The following is a 21,617-nucleotide window of genomic DNA, read 5'->3' as shown; positions in this document are numbered from 1 at the left end:
GGTTCTTCTAGGTAACTTCTTCAATTTTTGACTCTAAGTTTGTTCAGGTATCAACATTTGGAAACTTTTTTCTTGGCCTCCTATGAGGCAGTTTTAGGATTGTATTCCTAAATACAATTCCTAAAGGTTGGAAAATACCTTTAAAATAATTGAGTTGAACTATTAACCCAGTATTATTGCCAAGTCCACCACTAAACCATGTCCCCAAGTGTCCCATCTACACACCCTTTAAATATCTGCAGGGATGGTGACTCAACCACTGCCCTGGACAGCATCTTGCAATGCTTGACAGCCCTTTTGGTGAGGAAATTTTTGTTAATATTCAATCTACACCTCTGCTCCCATCTAAACTGAGGACATTTTCTTTCCCTTGTTACCTAGGAGAAGAGACCAACCCCTGTCTCCCAGCTCAGGGGACAGGGTAACCAGCTCAACAACTGGTCTTTACCATTAAAGAGGCAGAGAACCTCGGCTTGTTTCTTGTTCTTTGTCACTGTGTTTCCTCCTGCATCCAACAAAGGATGGAGTTTCTCCTTAGCCCTACTTTTGCTTCTGATGTCTTTATCGAGGTAGTTTTTATTGTCTTTTATGGCAGTAGGCAGATTAAGTTCTCGTTGGGCTTTGGCCCTTCTACTTTTCTTCCTGCATAACCTCACGATAGTAGTCATTCTGAGTCACCTGTCCCTTCTTCCAAAGGTCATAAAATCTAGTGTCTTGAGAGACTGGAATGCTGTTTCACCAGCATTATGGTCTGCATTACTGTTTCTACGCCTGAATTAGTCTGGTTAATATTTCCTGTTTTCAGATGAATGACATAACAAACTACTAATTCATTGTCTCATTCATGGAGGATTTTCTTTTTTGTTTGTGAAGAAACAACAAAAAAAGCCCTTTTAAAGTGCAGGTTGCTGTAAAAAGATTTTTTTCCCCCGCAATCCTTCCTTTAGTAGTCAGTTACACTTGAGAATTATGATTATGAACAAAAAGGAACTAATTAATTTGTAGGAAGATTTTGTGTATTCATGATATACTGTGAGATTGCAATCATGGGCAAGCAGTTAAGACATGAACCAAAAAGTAATCATAGTTAGTAGAGAATTGTAATAGAGTTCCTCTTTTGTGCCATAAAGCAAAAAGTCTGTCCTCTATTATAATGAGCTGGTAATTAAGTTGATATTTGAGACTATATAAAAAGGAGAATGGAGGGAAAAACCAGTCCTGTTGATGTATTATTTAATTTGACTGGAATAAAATAGCTTGTATTTAAATAACAGTTGTTATTTAAATAACAGTTGTCATGTTAAAACCAAATCTCAGTACTGGGACTGAAAATGCTCAGACTTGTAGGAGGAGTAATCCAGTGAGGTTTGGAGGACACGACCTGAGCTAAAGAGCTGGGGTGTATGCTCTGCATTTGCTGGCTACTTGGGTGACAGGCTTCCACGGCTTGGACCCTGGTGCCCTGTTCCACTGTAAAGTGCAATCCTGTAATGTTGCTCTTGCCTATAGCATTTAAGTTTTGTAAGGTTGGCCAAGCAGAAAAAGAGCACAAGATAGGGGAGCTTCAAAATTAACTCCATGAGGTGATGTAAGACTTTGAATCCACGTTCACACGTTGAGCAAGATAAAATGTGCTGATGAGCTCAGGTGCTAAAGGGGTGCTGCAAAGCCCTGCGTGCTGACACGCGCCAGCTGCGTGGGCAGGTTGGTGCTCTGGCCCCTGCACAGCATTACCCGTGGACCGAGTTTGGCAATCCCATACATCTGGGTAGGGTGATCCGCTCGGAGACCGCGGATTGGACAGACGTGGCAGAGTCCTTTGAAGCCCAAAGGCATGACAGGACACACTGCCAGACTGAGGCCGGCAATGCAGGGAAGCAGTGAGGTCAACAAAACAAAATGAAGGCCTGGGAGGGTGTGACATTCAGACCTGGGTTAGATGAACTTTGCCTCTAATCATAAAGGCTAATTATGAGGTGAGATATAATGAGATGCTTGCAAGTGAAAGACCTAGGTGTCCTGTGTTGCACAGCTAGTTTTTTCCATTGAGCCCAGAAAATATTTCTAGAATTAAATGTAAAGATAAAACTTAGCCAAAAGAAATAGGACTGTTTTCTTTACAGGAAACACTTCTGACCTGCTGCTATCAAACTGTTTTAATGCAGAAAGATCAAGAGCCTTCTCTTGTTTTACAAGTATATTCTTGAAGCTAGTCCAATGTGGGTTGTTTTTTTTTTTCTTCATGTACAGTAGTTTGGAGATTTTTTTAAAGTTTTAAATGGAGCTTAGTTTTCCTTGGATTTGATTTGAAGCTGTTTTCTGACTGGAATTTGACTTCAGAATAATGTCTTCCCTTAATGCAGGCTGCTGTGCTCCTTACTGCCTGTAAGAAACAACTGCAGCATATTTACAAAGTCTTTTATTTCTCTTATTTTAGGTCTTAAGCATCCAAGTGAAGTGTTATCATGAAATCATTACTATTGGTTACAGAGTCTACCACTCATATGATTTACCATGGTTTAGATCCCTCAGCTGGTGAGTAGCAAGCCAGAACATCAATAAGCCAGGATGTGTTACTTGAATCATCTTCTTCCTCACCTGTTGTGGTGGAATGACAGCTTCGTGGGTCATGTGGGGACATAAAACTTGACATCTCTCTAATACAGAATTTTGTAGTTTTGTTCCCCCTGTGAACTTAGACAAATCAGTTGGCATTTTATTACTTATTTTTTTAACTTGTTATAAATAAATCTTTGCTTGTTTGTTTTGTTTTTAATAATTGCATTTAATATATATTGTCCTATTAAAATAACTGTTAGGTGTTGCATATTGCAGGTACTTTTTGCTCTGTGTGAACTACTTCTTTTATGGAGAGACTGTAGCTGATTATTTTGCTACATTTGTGCAAAGAAGAGAACAGCTGCAATTCCTCATTCGTTACCACAGATTTATATCTTTTGCCCTCTATTTAACAGGTAAGTGCAGCAAATCACAAAAATGAAATAACTTTGTGCTGCATTTGCTCATTTAATTTTAAAATATTAATTATTCCCTAAATTAATTTAAAATATTAATTGTTCCCCATCATTATGAGCTTCCAATTTCTTTTTCCTCTTAATACTTTAGGAAATGAGGTGTTTGCAGTTATATTTTTCCTGTGAAGGGTACAAATTTTGCATTCACTGAAAAGAAGAAAGCAGCCTAAACAAGGGGATGATCTTGAGACAGTTGAGATAATAGTGCTTAAAATAGGTTGGCAAGCATTAATTTTGATTGCCGAAGACCTGGTGCTATTTTGGCAGGCTGTAGAGATGACTTCTGTGTGTAATTGCTGTGCTAGGTTGATTCTTTACTGTGCAAGTGTTCTCCTAGGTCTCCAGTAATAGGATTTACTAATATATTTTTAAACTGATTAGTCAAAATGCCTGAGTCTTAATTTTGTCTGCAGTATATTCAGATACTTTCCTCATGGAAAAATTTCCTCCCTGTCCAAAAAAAAACGTTTTAAAAGCCTTTTTCTAGGAAGAAGAGACACAAGTTGGCACTTTTTTGGGGTATTGCTTTGTGAACATGTAAATACATTTTTTCAGCAACGCAGTTTAGCATAAAATTAAATCAGCTGAAGACTCAGATTGGTTTAAGAGACAGGGGCCTGCTATGCTACAAATATTTCTAAAGTGTACTGAGAAAACTGATCTTTGTGATGATCTGTCAGTTTTTCCATTGTTGCTTTTTTTTTTTTTTTTCTTAAACCAAATAAAAATTCTGCTCAGTGTCTAGATCACAAACTTGAAACCAGCTTTGCAGGACTTGGCCTTTTTCAGCTAGCTTTGGCTTGGAGAAACTAACTTAAATAATGCCTTGTGAGCTGGTGAGGGGAGACATGAAACAAGCCAAGCATGAGCAAAAGGAGGAGGCAGAGCATAGCAGAGCTCCCTGGCATTGGGATTGTGAGGTCACTTGGGGGCTATCCCCAGGTTTCAGGGTCTTTTCAGGGCCTCTGGCCCCCTGTTGGTGCAGGAAGTTGCCATAGGAGAGAAGAAGTGCTCAATTAGTCACCCAGAAAGTTCTTTTTGGTCAGTCTCCCAACACCTGTGCTTCACACTTGCATTGCCTGCAGTCATATGCCTGTATGGGGGAAAGGGCCAAGCTGGTCTTTTCCTTTCATTTATTTCTGTTAATTATTCAAAACTAGTTTGTTGACCTGGCTTTCAAGTGGTTTTTAAAAGTGATGATCTCCTTTGCTAAAAATTGATGTCCACAATGGAACTTGGTGTGTGCCTAGAGGGTTATTTTTTACTGATGGTTTACTATGGATGTTCTTTACTGATGTTAGCTAAATCTGTGTCAACTAAATCATAGTCTTGTATGAGAATAACTAGATGTACTTTTAACGGAATATAAGCCAACACTTCTAGCAGCAGAGGGATTAAAAGCTGCCTCAAAGGAAGAGAATTACTGGTATATCACAGTTCAGTTCCATTAAATATAAGATGGTACAAACTCCACTTGCTTTGTTTTACAGGATTCTGCATGTTTGTTTTGAGTTTAGTGAAGAAACATTATCGTCTGCAGTTTTACATGGTGTGTATTACCCGCTTTGCTGTGCTCATTCATGTTCCAAATGCCACTAGAAACAGTCATGTCCATATGCTCATAAAAGAGTTCAGAAGAGCAGTGTGGAAAATGTGCTTAAATTGAGAGTTAGATGAAATCAAGTCATGCTGGACTGTATCTGTTCACCTTCCAGATGATGATGATTATTATTATATCCCAGGATGTGGCCTCTCAGTCAGTACAAGCTGTCCTTGGTGAGGCCTTGTGCAAGTCCAACATGATATGTTTCCCTTAGTGATAGGCTGATATGAAAGAGGTTCCTGGAGAAGGGGGATGTATCTCGCTGCCGGGTCTGAAGCCAAACAGTTCAGCATTGTGTGGAAAGTGATTCTTGTGATTCAAGTGTTGCTTTCTAAAGGCCCCGCTGAAGTACCATGGAGGGTCTTGATCTTAACGCCTGTGTGAAATATTTATTCCATGATATTGCACAGCTGTTCTGGTCTTTTGCTCTGCAGTGTCTCAATAGATCATTGATGTATTAAAAGAAACCAGCATTCTCATCTCTCATATTTGTCCACCTAATAATCAGCATAGTAGCTAAGCAGCAGCATGAACCTTTTTCTTATGTGTATCTTATACGTTGCAAACTAATTCTGTAACATTATGGGTTAAAATCAAAGCAAACACCCCACTGACAACACCCCACCTCCCACTTCTATGTAGGAATGATTAGAAATGACTGTGAAAACACAGTGCAGTACAGCTCCTGTCTTGAAAGAACTTGAGCAATCGAGGCATTGCACAATTTAAAGATTTCCTAGAGCTCTGGTAATGTGGTTAACCCTTCTGTTTCTGCACTGCTTTAGGTAGCACTTTACCATTGAGGATTCCCAATTCTAGACCAGGGCAATACAATAACATGTAAAAAGATCTTTTACTCAAAATAATATACCCTTTGTAGGAGAGTTCACCTGACAGTGAGATGCAGCTTTTCAAGTCTTTCTCTTCTAATTTGCAAAAAAAACCCCAAAATCCTCCTCATCTTCAGATTGGCACAACCTAAATATATTCACTTGCCATGATTTTTTTTCCTTTTTCCTCTTCTGGAAAGAAGGTGAAAATGTGTAGTGTCAGTCACGTGACTTGGTGTCTGCCCAGAAAACATTAAAATGTGACTACCCAGGAATTGCAACAAAACGAGGTGAAGCAATATATCTACTGTGTGGCAACACAGTGTTTAGGAAGAAAAGGAGAGTCTGTCCCATCCCTGGAAGTGTCCAAAGCCAGCCTGGATGAGGCCCTGAGCAACCTAGTGGAAGGTGTCCCTGCCTGTAGTGAGGGGGGTGGAACTATGTGATCTTTAAGGTCCTTTCCAACCAAACTGCTCCATGATTCTAGTAGTGTAGGCATTTGGGTTTAGGTGGTGTTTCAATATCGCTGTACAAATACTGAAAACTTTGCTGCAGAGCTGTGTTAATTAACCAGCAGATAATCCTTTCAGAAACCTTTTGTCATTTCTTGTAGCCTCCCCACCCCGCCCTTTAAGGTTCTCAAGTTGTCTTATCTGGAAGTAGAGGCTGGCTGCCATAGTAAACACATGTGATAAGAGAATTAAAGAAGTAGGACATTTTGAGTGTAAATGGCCCAGACATTTAGAGTGCTTAAGTTTGGTGTATCATGAGAAAACTACCAGTTCTTGATTTAAAAGCATTTGGAAAATAAAATCTATTGCAGAATCTTTACTGGTAACCTGTTTGGAAACCACTCTCTACAGATTAAACACCAAGTACACACAGTAGTACTGAACTAAATGATTGTTTAAATGACCATGCCGTTAAAAACAAACACTTCATTTTTGCTAATCCTGAGAATTTTCATGTTGCATAAGTTATGAGACATCCACATCTGTGTAACAGTACTCTTTCATGAGTAGCTCATTGCCATTTTATTGTTACAGTTCTAACATGTCTGTTATATGTATATACAGAATATCACATTGCATAAACTTCTTTGCTGCTTTCATGCTGGAGGTGTATGTCTTATTAAATCAGGTGTTAAAACTGCATGTTAAAAAATTCTGGGTGGAGGTAAGTGATGAAGAGATCTGCTGAACTTGCTTCAGAAAGCCAGCTCACTTGTGATACACTGTGTGCACACATCTCTTGCATTATCACTAGAACTGGTCCTCCCAGGGAGCTCCTCAGTAGCTCCTGTAGCTGATGTGCCAGGATTTATGGAGGTTGGTGTTTTCACTAACTGTTGTGTTGTTGCATTGTTAACAGTTCGCATGGACTCATGTCACTTTGCTGATCACTGTAACTCAATCTCATCTTGTCATCCAAAATCTCTTTGAAGGCATGATCTGGTAAGGGGACAGTAATAAACTGATTTGTACCTCTATTGCATTGAAAGGTTGGTTCTTTTGCATAGATCTGGTTAGGGAATAATTGTGGGAATAGTTAAGCAGGATGAATTATAGGAGCATTAATGTCTAATTGGAAGGGGAATTGGAGGAATTGGGAGTGGAGGTAAAGCATACAGGAGAGGAAGCAGAAACCTCTTTATCTAGATTTACAGACACAAGTCTGATAGTTTTGAACAATCACTTTGTTTACTTGCAGGGAATAGGACTGATTGCATGCTAGGTCAAATAGTTTCCACAGCATTTTGCTGAAGAGATGAATATCCAGCAATTCTTTTGGAATTTACTTTGGAGCTTTGAGTTGCTCAGAGTTATTGAAGTTGGACCATTTAATTTGAAATCCCCAATCTGGCTATGTTCCCTGCAGCCTGTCCTGTTCAAATAAATTCAGAGTACTTAAAATATTTTAAGAGTTTTAATCTTGGTTATGGTTGGGCAACATTTGTGCCTCATTTTCAGTAAAACATTAAATTTTGGCAGTGAAGTTAAACTTGATTATGTAAAGCCACTCCTCAGAGAGCAAGTGTGTTTTCCTACCCCTCTCTTCTTCAGGGACAGGGTAAATTTCAAGTTGAGAAAGAAGGAAGAAGCGTGTGGAAGATGGTTTGTGTTCTTCCAAGGACATAATGCTGTATGTTCTTCTCTTCCTGATATATGTACATCTGGGGAGATTACTGCAGACATGGCATACTTACAGTTAGAAAGCCCAAAGCCTTTAACAAAGTTTCTATATACAAATACTTTTCATAGTGATTATGTTCATGTGTCAAAAACTGAACCTAGTTGCTTTGCTAGCCTACTATTTCTTATTGCACTCTTGCTAGACAATTTGGCAGGAGATCAAAAAACCTGACTTTTAGCTTATTAGTACATCCCTGCTTTGAAAAGGAGGAGGAAAAAAAGAGAGCTTAATAGGCTTGAATAATAACTTCAGATGCAGTCTACATGCAAAGAACACTTTAAAAACTACTCCAAACTGACAAGAAAGGAAAAAAATAAGGAAAACTATTTATTTTTTAATTTAGCTGTCATTTAAACTTTTTGAGTAATTTGCTTGTTTTGATGTTACTAAAAACATTAATGTATTGATTTCCTCTTACCTGTGGTACCAGTCTTTAAGCTTGGTAGGAAAAAGCCAGCCCGTTCATGTTTTAAGCTCATGCACCAAAATAACACTTTAACTTGAACTGACATGAATCTGTTATGATGTAGTTTGGCCAGTATAGCTAAGTGTGGTGCTCATGGGGAACAAGGCAGACACATTATGAAACAGAATTCCTTCTAAATACTGCAGAAAAATTTCCCAGAAAGAAATTTGGCTCTTTCAATTTTTGTCCAGTGTTGAGGTTCAGGCAGTTTTTCTCTGTGAAACTTTTAATGTCTTTCTCTAGGTTTCTGGTTCCAATTTCAAGTGTTATCTGCAATGACATTACCGCTTATATTTTTGGATTCTTCTTTGGCAGAACTCCATTAATTAAGGTAGGTGCTTATGAACTTCATTGCTAACAAGCTTTTTCAATTTAAAGCAATTTTGTTACTTGTTCAAAAACATTTTAATGGAAAAAAATATTTTACACTGTACTACATGATTCACATCTTTGCTAAAAAAGCCCAAACTGACTATCCTGTTCCTGAAAATTTGAATATGGGTAACTGAGATTAATGTGAATGTGATATTGGCGTTACAGGATAATGCAGTTTGAGCCGATTGCATCATCATTTATAATTGCATTCTTCTTGGATTTCACATGCAGGTTTGGTTGCATACTTACTGCACAGAAACTTTTTTGAAATAAGCCACTAGGTCATACATACCTGCTCTTCTTGTTGACTGAGAAGGGCTCAAGCATTTATCTTTGTATTCTGATAGAATATGCAAGACCCCACAGAAAGCCATGAATTATTTTCATGATGTCGCCATGTTAACTTTTGGGGATTTAGTTGGTTCTGATACTAAAATGCTCTTAAATTGAAAATGTGATAGAATTTGGTAACAGCTTGGCACACTGGTCTCTCTAGTTATTTGCTGTATTGGTTGTCCAGTCTGCGTGCAGAAAGCTGGTGTCTCCTGAGGAGCATTCCCAGCAGTGGTTGTGTCACACCCAGGTTTCTGGCACTATCTAAATGGGCGCTTGCTTGCAGAGCTCTCCAACGGAGCTGAGGTGTCCTCGTGCAGGTCTCCCAGTCTCCTGCTTGAAGGGAGTTCAGCTGCTTAATCTGGGTCAGATGCAGCCAGAGGCCGGCAGGAGCCTTCAGACAGCAGCAGCAGATGAAATGGAAACTCTCCCTTCCCTCAAATTGGCCACTGGCACCAGCCAAAGTTGGTTGATTGGCTTTTCCCCACCTTGCCTGGAATGGGTCGGGGCCGTGACTCTTCTATTTATCACATTCAGTGGCTGCAGCTGCTGACATTCAGTATTTCACACAAGCCTTTGAAAAACACAGTAGGAGGTTAATTTTCACAAACAAGATCAAGAAATACAGTGAAAAAGGGTGCAATGATTTATCTGATGGACTAACGCTATCTACTTTGTGCCTAGCTGTCTCCCAAGAAGACCTGGGAAGGGTTCATTGGAGGCTTCTTTTCCACTGTTGTATTTGGATTTATTGTAAGTAAGCACAGGACACTCATAGAACCAAAGAATGGTCATATTTGGAAGGGACCTTTAAGATCATCTCATTACAATCCCCTTTCCATGGACAAGAACACCTTCCACTACCCTAGATTGCTCAGAGCTCATCTAATCTAGTCATGAACACTTCCAGGCACATGGGAATTTCTTTGTATAGAATCAGTCTTCATTTTACTTGAAATAACCACATTTATCACTAATTTTATCTCAAACTCCTGAAAGCCTCAGGGATAGGGTGTTTTTTTTTGCCTAGAGAATTCTGCCAACTCATAACTAGCTGGAAAGGGTAGGCAAGGTTTTAACCTCTACTGAAGAGATCATATTGACCATTTTCTGCCATTTCTGTTACAGTATCTGGAATAATTTTATCTATTAGTTGCATCCCTATTTTGCAATTGAAGTTTATCAATAGCATTATTTATGCTTTGTGAAATAGTGTTACATGCTTTATAATGATATTTCTCCTGGAAAGCAATTTACTCTTAATGATATGCACAGATGATAATACCATCATAAGTAACTGTTGTGATAAGTAATTTGTTACCAAGGTCAGCAGAACTCATAACAGCCAAACTTAGTAGAGGAGATGTTTAAGTTTTACTGGACAAGTGAACTGCAAAAAAATTATGAGTGGATGACATTTTTGGATTTTATAATGCAGAAGATAACTAGATAGAAGTCTGTGAGATAGAAAAAGAAAATAATTTGGGAAAACATCACTTAGCTCATGGAACATCTGCTTGTTGAGGCACTCTCTAGTTTAAGCAGGCTGATTTTTCTCCATTTTGTGTCCCTTATTAGGAAGATTTTTATTACCCTGAGCTTGTGGTGATAAAGCCATTTACAATGGTTTTTTGAGTGTGATAACAAATGCCTAATTCAGTCGTTCTTGTTTTGCTTTTCAGTTTTCCTATTTTTTGGCTCAACATCAGTACTTTGTCTGCCCTGTGGAATACAACAGTGAAACCAACAGATTTGTGACAGAGTGTGAACCTTCAGAGCTCTTCCAAATGAAGAAGTACTCTGTGCCACCATTGCTTCAGGCTGTGTTGGGATGGGTAAGGGGGGAAAAAAAACCAGGCTTTGGTTAAAATTGAAATCATGCTTCCCAGCTTAAATGGGTTTTCAAATCATTTTAGAAGGGTATCTGAATGCTGGTAAAGCTTAACCTTAAGATCTGGGTCAATACCATGAGCCCCTCCATTGCTCATAGGGGATGTGGTCACCCAATCAGAGTCACCACTGGAGTCACCCGAGGGAACCTGCCTGTGTTCTCTTTGTGCTGCACGTGGATGCCACTTAAGCATTTTGCAAACTTATTTTTGAAGAGCAACCTTTGAATTTTTTGTGGGAAGTGGACAAAGGCTTGTTATGGCCTGAATTAGTGGCAAGCTGAAGTAAGCCTGTAGAACTTAATTCTCTTGTCAGCTGCTGTGTAACTGCTGTTGGGATTGGAGCTTTACTCTTCTTCACACAGAATCCTGCGTGTTAATGCCATTACTTCCATGCTGTGTGAAAAAGTACTACCAGCAATAGTTACGTGTGATGTACTCTCCAACCCTTTAAATATGTAAGCTAAAAATGCCTACAATTGAACGTATTGAAACACAGTGTTAATTATTTTTCTTGCAGGAAACAGTGAATATGTACCCATTTCAGATACACAGCTTTGCACTGTCAACATTTGCCTCATTAATTGGGCCATTTGGAGGATTCTTTGCCAGTGGATTTAAAAGAGCTTTCAAAATCAAGGTATGTAATGAATCCTGTAAGCCTCTAAGTTTTCTTTTGTTTTTCTCTTTGGATTAGATAAATTGGTGGGTTAGGGGTTTTCTAAATCCTTCATTGAAGTTGTGTTTCTACTAAGTTGCAACAATGTTTTGGCTGGTTTTTAGTATCAGAAGCAGGACTTAGTTTTATCAGGTGTGTGTGATATTCTTCAAACTTTGCATAGTCAGCATGTGACTTCAACGCTGGAAATCTAAGAATAAATTGATTACATAGTTTGGACAATAATTACTCTTCCAAATCATGTTGCAGAAGTGGTTTAGACAAGCAAGATATGAGATGTTATAGCTGACATGAAGGGCAATCTATAGACACCTCAGAAGTGCTGACAGTGGTTTACCCTTCAGATTTTGGCTGGCTGGTTTTTACGGGTGGCATTGGTGTCACAGGCAGATGCTGGTGTGTCAGGCTCACCAAAGCATGAGATGTTTGGCTGCCTTTGCCAAACATCTGCCTTATAACAGGAGTGTGTACTGGCAAATTATGTGACCTGCTACCCTCTGTTTATTGCAAGGTGTGCGCTGTCGCTTGTGGCAATGCTGTCCTTGGCTGGTATTAAATGGCAGCAGGAGTATGGCAAGAGGGCAGCCCCAAATTTCTCCCGACCTTCTTTATGTCTTGGTAGGACTGCTGTAATTCTTACCCTGTTGCTTGTCATTGTTCATGTTGTTGTTCTGTATGTCCACCAAGCTGGCATGTGCTTTGCACAGAAGTGTGTAAACCTCTCTGTTTGTGCTGAACTCCTGTACATGTGCTTGTACTTACCCCTCTTTCTCATGCTGGTCCCAGCAGCTTGTCCAGCACTTTGCTGGCCACAGGACTCTCACACCTGTACAGCCACATAGCAAAAGACTTTGTGCGAAGAAGGAATTTGGGATGAAAAAGATGCTGCTGAAAAGCAGCACTTTTTCTTAAAGTAGATAAGCAAAAAGTAGATTCCTTTTAAAATTTCTGGGCCCCAAAGTGATGACTTATGGACTGATGAAAGTCAGGGATGTTGTGGAATTGCTGCTGAAGGCAGCGCACTCCATGCCTGCCCCGCATCGGGCAGAACTAGTTTAACTTGCCCACATGACTATCGTCAGGGTTTTCACTCAGAGAGGACATGAGTGAGTGCGGGGCTGACAGAAAGGATGTCTGAAGGTATTTTGATTGATAAAGCTGTTCTATAGACAAGCTAGGTAACCCAAAGATAGTGTATCAAGCTTTGTTTGCATCAGAAATATATTTTTTTAAGTAGTGATCATTTTTTTTCACAGTGTGTTTTTTGATTCTGTTAGATAAATTTATATTGTTTGCACATGTTATGGTTTTTAACTATGGTAGACAATAAAGCAAAAAAGGTCTTAAAGAGGAGAATTAGATTCTGCAGAGGCAAGAAACAACAGCCAGCAGCTTAAGAGGTTTGCTACAAAATGAAGTGTGTACAGGCACACAAGTGTTCTCAGTACTGGCACACCTGCACCTGACCTACTACTGTCCTCTTATGGAAAACTGTGGACAAATTGCTGCTTCTCTTCTTTTTCTTCTCACCCCTTGGCTTGCCTTTGCAGTCAAAAACTCCTTTAGCAAAGGAGCCTCTTGCTAACTTTTGGCTCCAGACAGTGAAACCATGGCTTACTTGCAGCCCTAATGTGCTGCTGCCAAGAGATAACAACATCATTTGTGTGTTTCATGCGAACCACTGACCATCTTTTTTTTTTCTTCTTTCCTCTTCTTGTCCTTCTCACCCAAAAGGACTTTGCAGACACAATCCCTGGGCATGGTGGGATAATGGATCGCTTTGATTGTCAGTACTTGATGGCCACTTTTGTTCATGTCTATATCACCAGTTTCATAAGGTATGGACTTGTTACAATATTAACTACGGAAACATGCACAAGAGCTGTGCCTGCTAAATAGGATTTGTCCAGTCACTTCAAAGTCACTACTAAGAAAACAATGTCCCTGCCTAGCATTTGTGTCAGGTTCAAACTATGCCTGAATGTTTCTGTGACTGCTGTTGAAGGTAACCTGTGTACCTGAAATACAAGAAAGTTTCATGTAGCAGCCTGTCAGAAGTTTTACTAGAATTTATTGATTACAGAAATGTGTAGGATGGGGTTTCAGGCAGGAGGGTTGTGCAGCATCTGCTTTCCCTGGGTGGTTCCTAAAGAGCCTGTAGGTTGAGAGACCGCAGTTCTTCCCATGAGTTTCAGTATTTCTCAGTTGCTTGGCTTGGGATTTTCTGTTTAAGATGAAAACATTATCGTTAAAGAAAGGAGACAATTTCCTAAAATATTGCTCATCTTCCCTGAACCACACCAGCTTTCAAGATGAAATTATGGGAATCACAATTCTCTTATAATAGACATTTTAGTTTCTGAGGCAGGGATGGTTCAAGGGGCTAAATAAAAACATGCTCTTAGTTTTGTAAATGCATATAGCTAAATAATTATTAGATACCTAATCAGCAATAGATTCTTTGCCTTATATTTGGTTCATCTTAGAAGTAGATTGTAAGTGGCTAGCTAAAAATGAGGCTGATATTTAGAAAAGCTTGGTTTAATTTGCAGTTTTCTTTACTGACTTGGCCAATTTCCCATTTAGTTCAGTAGAACATAGCTTATCTGGCAGGCAACAGATACTAAATAAAGATCTGCTAATAAAAAAAATTATTACAGTGATAAAAGATGAATCAAGGAATCTTATTTGTCATAAGCCTTCTTAATAGCCCCATTTGACAGCAAATATAAATATTTTTTAGTTTCTGTTTATATTTAGCTAAGAGTATGCTTTGACAGTAATGCTGGCCCGTGCATCCTGAGGAGACAGACTGGGAGAAATCTGTAACTTGGTGCCCTCAAGAAAGGCAAGGCATTGTTTGGGCAGCAAGAAGAGATCTAAAAGATTCATTAGAGCTGTGGTCACAAAAAAAAATTTCTTTTTTTCATTGACAGGGGTCCAAATCCCAGCAAATTACTGAAACAGCTGTTGATACTTCAGCCAGAACAACAATTAAGTGTGTATAAAACCCTGAAATCACATCTCGTTGAAAAAGGGATCTTACAGCCATCTCTAAGAGAGTAGTTTGTCAAAACAGAGGACTAGAAGAAAACTCCATCTACCAGAAGCCTGTAGAAAAACATTGCAAAAGTGCACATAATGGCTAATGGAAGAGTAGTTTGTAGTCTGGAAAAGGTGAATGTTTCCTGAAATGAATGTGAATGCTATGACTTCCTACTAGGACACTAAAGATTTCTTACTCCTAAAATAATTCAAATGCTAACAAAGTAATGGTACACATGCTGTGCATTTTAGTTCCTGAGATGGATGGCAGCAGTCGTTCTTCAGCACCCAGCCTAACAATCTTTCTATTTAAGAAAAAAATTATGAAATTCACTGTAAGTTTTTAATGTATTATTTAAAGCTGTATATCTTAGCAATACCTTTTTGGTCTCCAATGGTTAATGAAGTGTAAACACATTAGGGAGGCAGTAACTTCTATATAGGCTGAGGCTGAAATTACTGTTGGCCAGAAAACATTTGTTAGCCTGTTCAAAGAAGTAGTTCGAGCCTGCTGTATCAGACTACCTGTATTTACTTAGTTGTTGTGAAGATTAAACCTAGCTCCGTTTTTAATTTAACAGCTTTTTTATTGAAACCATTTCATGCTTACAAAAGAAAAGTACATTTATGGAAACACAGCTGGGCACTGAAATACAGTTGGGTAGTTTGGGCTGTGGAGCTGCTTTTTTTTGTTGTTAACATTACACATCATAAACAAGCGTGTACCTCCAGGAGTAGAGATTACCTAAGAAAACAGAATTCTTCAGCCCAATAAACAGATCAGGGAGAATATGAAGCTTAAGTCCCTAGTTTCCATGGCCAGGTCAGTGTCTGAAGACAGTAATTCAAGCCTTATTCCTTGTGCCTCCTAACTGCTTTGTAGAATTGGGGTATTTCCTTCTTTTTAAAAGCACTTTGAGGTCCTGAGTAAATAGTGAGGTTTAAGTAGTGCGTATCAGTGTGTTACTCAGTGAAGGCAGAAACTTTTATCTCATGAATGTGCACAGTGCAATGTGCGTGGTTCTTCTGCTGTGTGTCATTATTTATTAAGAAGATCCTCAAGCAAGCTTGGGTAACCACAGAGGGGTTTGAATGGAGGATTTTTATAGAAAGCAGCTATTCTGTAGACTTAGTGGGATATATGAGGAGACTTCATGCTCCATTATTCTCAATCCTAGTTGTTTTACAACTCTTTTCATCATGTAACATGTCTTGATGCAAATAAAAATATGAACTTTCTTTGAAATGACAAAAATTCCTGCTGTACAAACAGAAAGCACAAATGCCAATTTTGTTTTCATATACTGTAAATTGATACAATTTCATTTTTCCAACTAACTGTAAATAAGTTTCTCCACATACCAATGCCATATCTATGTGTGTGTATATAAATTATTAAAATATGTATGTATATATACTAAAGATTAAAATTTAAATGGTTGGTGCTACCTGAGGATACAATCGTGGAGAAAATCACTTGGGTAGGTGATAAGATGTATCAGTAAAATTCAAACTGCTTTTTATTGAACACCACATAGCTGAGACCACCGTGCTCTCTGTTTTGCACTTGGGCTTGCACAGTTTGTGTATGGAAATGGAGCCCCTTGTACATTCAACAACATCCAGGTCTGAAGTAATTCCTGTTGATGTCAAGTATTGACAGACTTAAATTATGTCTGACTTGGAGATTGCAGTACTTATTGAAGGAACACTCCAAGAAGTGAAAAACATCACCTGCTGCTTGTCCATCAGTGGCTCTGCAACTTGGCTTATTAGCTGGAGGGGACTGAAGTTCAACCCTCACTCGAGATAGAGCATAACCTGAAGTTAAAAGGTAGCACACCTACCTTTGGAAACGTGATTTAAAAAGAAGGGAAGAGAAAATCTGAAGGAAACCAAAGTAGAATATCTTCAAAACTAGCTTTTAGATGAAGCTTTGATTATGTATGGGACTCTGGTATATGTTATTATAAAATGCAGCCATACTGGAGCTAGTATATCTTTATCCTGGGTATTAAAAAAAAAATCTAAATATTTAAAAATTAAATGGAGATTATATATGTAAAAGGGTAATTGTTACTTCAGAAACTTGAAATTTTTAATGTGATTTTATAGCATGTACAATAAGGAAGTTAAAATATATTTTAGTATTTAATACAACAGAGCATTTGAAATTAATTGCTGTCAATGTGCACAGTAGAAAACTCAACACTGCAATTCTGCTTTTCAATGTTAAAATGAAGATGGGATCACCTGTGAACTCACTCATTAATTTTCTAGGTAGAGTAATAGCTTCTTTCTGGTTTAGGCTTGGTGTAAATATGACTGAGCAGGATCTGTCACTGTGAAGTGCCATCCATGCTTGGTTACTATAAAGAGAATTTGCCACACTGGCTACTTCTGTTAGTTCAAGCATTGCAACATGATCAACAGGGAAGTTAACTTTCTACACCAGTGATTCTTTTCGTTTGCACTTTTGTCCCAAGTGGCTATAATTACCTGCTGAGCAAAAAAGAAAAATGTATATTCTGTAAATATTGTAAATTGTATGAGCATTTAATGTCTATTTTAGTTTGACTGTTTCAATCTTGCATTGAAGCAGGTGTTGTAAAAAATAAAATTGGGACAGAAGTCCTCCTGTCTTTTATTTCCTCTAGTGTGTATACTGGGGGGAGTTTTCTTAACAAGAATTTCTATTCCTTTGATTCCTTACATTTGTGTTCTTAATTAAAAGTCTGCTATTAATTTCCAACCTTTTGCCCCTCTAGGCTTCAGACCATCCATGTCTGTTGCTGAAAACTGTTCAATATGTCTCATGTCCAAAGATATGCAAGCTTGTCATCTTTTCCTGAAGGTGCTCCCTCCAACAATACTGATGTGGACCTATCACTATTCACTATTTGCGATGCTGAAGGGGTGGGGTGGCAGCTGGCAGCTACCTCTCCCTGCTTTCCTGTTCCTTCCCTTTTAAATATTGGATTTGAGGCCCTTCACCTCCTGCAGCCTCAAACAAGCCAGGTAAAAAATGCATCTTATTTCTAAATTACACAGAGTGTAACGTTTGTTAAACACTCACTCTCAGCCAACTGGGTGTGGGCCATGCGCTTTGTTGGGTTTTAGGAAACTTGTGGAGAAGCACAGAGCTTTCCTGTGGCCTGCATCTGCTTCCTAATGGTCTTCTGAAGAAAGGAAGGGGAAAATTAGCAGTGAGTTTTCTCCTGCTAGACAGATAATGTTTGGGACTGTTACTTGCACAGAGTCCTTTTGTCCAGCTGGTACTACTACCTAAGTTGCAATTTCCCTTTCTCTTGCAAGTAGTTTCCCAATTATAAAATGGATATTCAGTTCCTTGTTTAGCAATTTCAAATCGTTCGAACTTAAGCATGATTCTGACTGGATGCCAGAAACAGGTGAGAATGTGTCACCCATAAACACACACCAAATTTAGGTCAGAAAATACCCTTGACACGACTGAGTCTAGCCATTAGCCCAGCACTCCAAGTCCTCCATTAATGTACAGCTGAGTACTACAGACACTGGGATTTGTTCATTGGATATGTACTGCACCGTGACTTCTCCATACTGATGCTTGTTCCTTGGTGAATTACAGGGACACATTTTGATCCCTAAAGGAACAGGTAACAAAGACTGGTATTATAAGGATTTTGTTAGCATGCACATATCCTTTGCAAGTGATGTGTAAAGGCAACATAATTTCACAGGGAAGTCAAGGTTTGGCCCCCTTTAATTGCCATGAGGTGACTTGCACTTGTCTGTGTTGAGGTGCAACAGAAGCAATTTGCTTCCTCAAACGGTTGCTGCTCCTATATCAGGTGACTGGGCCAGTTGTCTCCAGCTGAGCAGGAACTTGAGTTTTGAGCTAGTCCCACGCAGTTTTCAGAGCAAGAGGCTGGATCTTCACTTCTGCTCTTGGGACCCTGCTCTTTGATTGTAGGAAGTGAAATACTCGTGCTATCTGGCAGATACCATGCACACCTCTAAAGAAAACACACCGAGAGCTCTTATTGCCCAACAGTGGCTTATATTACCTACCTAACTGGGGCTTATCATTGGGGGTTGTATGTACTTGAAGGGTGTGTGTAGCTCTGCATACTTTGACCTTGTTTCTGATGTGACAAACTGTGATACAAGCATAGGCCATTCCGGGACAGAGAGAAAAGCAAGCTCTGCCATACTCCATGCTGCATCACGTCCAGCTGCACAAAACAAGCTTCTGACTTCAGATGAAAGCAAACCTACAAAAGCATGTCGGTTGGCCCAGCTGATCCCATGGACACCAAGGATGAGCCAGACACATCCCCGAGTCACGTGCTGTCCAAGCGAGGACAAGCCTGGCCCAGCCACCACAGAGAGCAGCACCGGCCAGACTAGCTCAGTGCCACCACACCCACAAGCACTGACCACGCACCATCCACTCCTTCCTGGGAAGAGCCCCCTGTGCCTGGAGTGCAGGCAGGAGCTTGTCTGATGACCACACAGCCCCTTGATGACAGATCTCCTCCCCTGTCCTTGACAAGATGGCAACAACAGTCCCTGTTCAGGAGGGCACTCAGGGCTGTGTGCAGGGTGTTCCTTGGCAACCACCCATGAGTGCCCTGCTCCCAGCACCAGGCAGGTGCCTGGAGACAGCTGCTCCGAGCCTCAGCAGCGTCCTCTGAGAGAGTGACACAGGGAAGCACAGCAGGGATGGATGCAGAGACAGTGCCTCAGGCATCTGGCTGTCCCCAGGCCATCCTGCTGCCAGACTGTTCTTGGCCGTGTCTTGGTGACACCAGTCTGTGAATCCTCTTCAGGTACACTATAATTAGATCAGGTTAATTGTTTTGCCACACACATTTTGCAAATAGACTGGTTTTTTTTATGTGTATTTGTATATAATATGTTATAATTTTTCTTCAATAAAACTCACTTTAGCCCAATTACCTGAGTTGTGTGCATAAAAAAAAATTATTCAAAACCAAAAATAACATTTTTATATGGTCTCTTATAACTTCCACGGAACTCCTGCACTGGGAATGGAATCAGCTGCCAGGGCTTTGTGATGAGGGGCTGCATCGTGCCCAGAGACCACTGTGACACTGTGAGGCCTTACCTTGGCCATGGGCGACTGAAGGAGCGCAGAGCCCTGGGGTGCCCACTCTCAGGAGAGCACTTCCCGCAGGAGACTGCATCTCCCCTGGAGCCCCTGGCAGCTCTGCAGCAGAGAGTGTCAGAGACAGACATGGAGAACCACGCGAAGAATGCCAACTCCCAGATGCACAAGGGGCTGCTGAGCCTGGACTGGATGCGCCAGGTGAGGGACGGGGCAGGAGGGACAGGCCGGCTGCGGAATGGGGCTGCATGGAGCTGCCTGGAGGCTGGGCTTGCTGGGACTGTGGGGGACACTGTGCCAAGGCAGCTGCCTCCATCCCACTCCTCTTCCTTCCTGGAGGGGGGACAAAGGCAGCCAGAGGCAGCACCTCTGGAGAGCCAGGCCCAGGCCTCATCCCTCCATGGAGACAGGCTGCCACTGCTTCCACAGAGCTCTCGGGATGGCAGGAACCACCCAAGCACCCTGACAAGCAAGAAGAGCCTTCCTCAGTGGCTGCAGTGGAATGGCTGGGCCCATCCCAAGCACAGGGCTCTGAGGAGAAATGCCACCCTGCCATGGCAGCAGGAGACATTAAAAGAGAACTCCCACAGCAGGTGGAGCAGCTTCCAACCCTGACATGGACGCAGGTATTGACGGGTCGATGACAGCCTGGCCATCCTGCTGTCAGACTACTCTTGGCCATGGCTTTGTGAGACCAGCCTGATTCCCCTTCAGACAGACTATGATTAGATCTGTTTCATATTTTTACTACAAATACTTCATAAATAAAATTTATTGCACATATTAATAGTAAGTATTCGATTTTCTTAACTAAACTGTCAATTGTGAGAAACAACTGCTTACTTTGAAAATTTAAAAAGGTTTATTAAACCTTTACAAAAATACAACAAAGGACAACAAAATACACCAAAAATATAATAAGAAAAAAGCTGCAGCGCTGGGAACTGCCCCTCATGCATACCACATGGCCATCTCATCTTCAAGATGGATGCTCAGTCTTTTATACCCCTGGGGGTTGCATCAGCCAGCCCTGGCCCCATTCAAAGTCTGTCAGTCATGTCTTCTTTACCATTTATCGGTGGAGACTGCTTTCTTGCAACTGGGTTGGAGATCAGATGTTGCGATGCCGCACCCCCTAAGCAACAAGCTTTTCCATTCCCAACTGCTCCAGGTAAGGGACACGTGCACGCCTTCTTTTTACCTGTCTTAGACAACCTCGGCTGTCTGATGGTCACAATACAGGGGGGAAAAGGGAACTATGGGGAGAACAGAGGATATTTAAACTACAATAACATAACTATAAATCACTTAAAGCTTTTCTTAATATTCACACAATAGTTATCTTTTAATTGCAAGAGCCAATCATCTTATTATCCATCTATAACACAATTTATCTGAGTTGGGTGTATACAAAAAATTGGTTCAAGCCCAAAAAGCTGAAATAAAGTACAGTTTTAAATTTCCCAGGGTATTTTTATTACCTCTGTCCTAAGTTGATAAGGTGAGTTTTTTGGGAGGTTGTGGTCAAACCAATCAGTGCTCTTGAATACTGGCACCTGGTGTGGCCACTGAAGACATGGAGTCGCCTCTGAGAACACAGGGGGTTAAAAGCAGAGAACTCCCAGGGGAACTCTCTTGGTTCCAGTCCTTGAAAGAGGTCAGACCTCCCCTTGTCCAGCTGTGGACTGGGTGGGGGAGGGGAACCATGTGGCCTGGGTTGAGGTAGGCCGGAGCCCCTGCAGGATGGAGGGGTGGAGGAACACTGAGGGACATCGGGCAGCACCCCGCCGGGAGAGAGACAGGAGAGAGCGCCTGTGCCTGTGCCACCTTGAAATGTGATGTCCTGTGCCAGCAGCACGGCCAAGGAGAAGGGGGGCGGTGAGAAGGTGCCCGGCAGCCGTGGGAGTTCTAGGCGGGCAGAGCCCAAGATTTTAACCCTTTTCTTGGACAATGAAAACGTTGCGAAACATTAAACCCTTCTAGAAAAGAGACAAACATAAAATGGAAGGAAATGGGCAAGTCTGGTGAAAGTTTGAGTAAGTGAAAGATATCAGAA

General features: G+C 40.6%; 1 protein-coding gene across 1 annotated transcript in view; it reads left to right on the top strand.

Annotated features, from left to right (window-relative positions):
• CDS1 (CDP-diacylglycerol synthase 1) overlaps window positions 1-17,095 on the top strand; it is a 29,596-nt gene extending 12,501 nt beyond the window's left edge. The window contains exons 4-13 of the mRNA XM_038136164.1: window positions 2,438-2,535; window positions 2,836-2,975; window positions 4,526-4,584; window positions 6,840-6,922; window positions 8,371-8,458; window positions 9,520-9,588; window positions 10,518-10,670; window positions 11,245-11,364; window positions 13,138-13,241; window positions 14,340-17,095. Coding sequence (XP_037992092.1) covers window positions 2,438-2,535; window positions 2,836-2,975; window positions 4,526-4,584; window positions 6,840-6,922; window positions 8,371-8,458; window positions 9,520-9,588; window positions 10,518-10,670; window positions 11,245-11,364; window positions 13,138-13,241; window positions 14,340-14,469 — 1,044 coding nt within the window. The 3' untranslated portion in view covers window positions 14,470-17,095. The remainder of the gene's footprint in view (window positions 1-2,437; window positions 2,536-2,835; window positions 2,976-4,525; window positions 4,585-6,839; window positions 6,923-8,370; window positions 8,459-9,519; window positions 9,589-10,517; window positions 10,671-11,244; window positions 11,365-13,137; window positions 13,242-14,339) is intronic.
• The last annotated feature ends 4,522 nt before the right edge of the window (window positions 17,096-21,617 follow it).

Source organism: Motacilla alba, chromosome 4 (genome assembly GCF_015832195.1).
Source record: "Motacilla alba alba isolate MOTALB_02 chromosome 4, Motacilla_alba_V1.0_pri, whole genome shotgun sequence".
Classification (NCBI taxonomy): domain Eukaryota; kingdom Metazoa; phylum Chordata; class Aves; order Passeriformes; family Motacillidae; genus Motacilla; species Motacilla alba.
The sequence above is the reverse complement of the archived record's forward strand: the minus strand, read 5'-3'. Positions and strand labels throughout refer to the sequence as shown.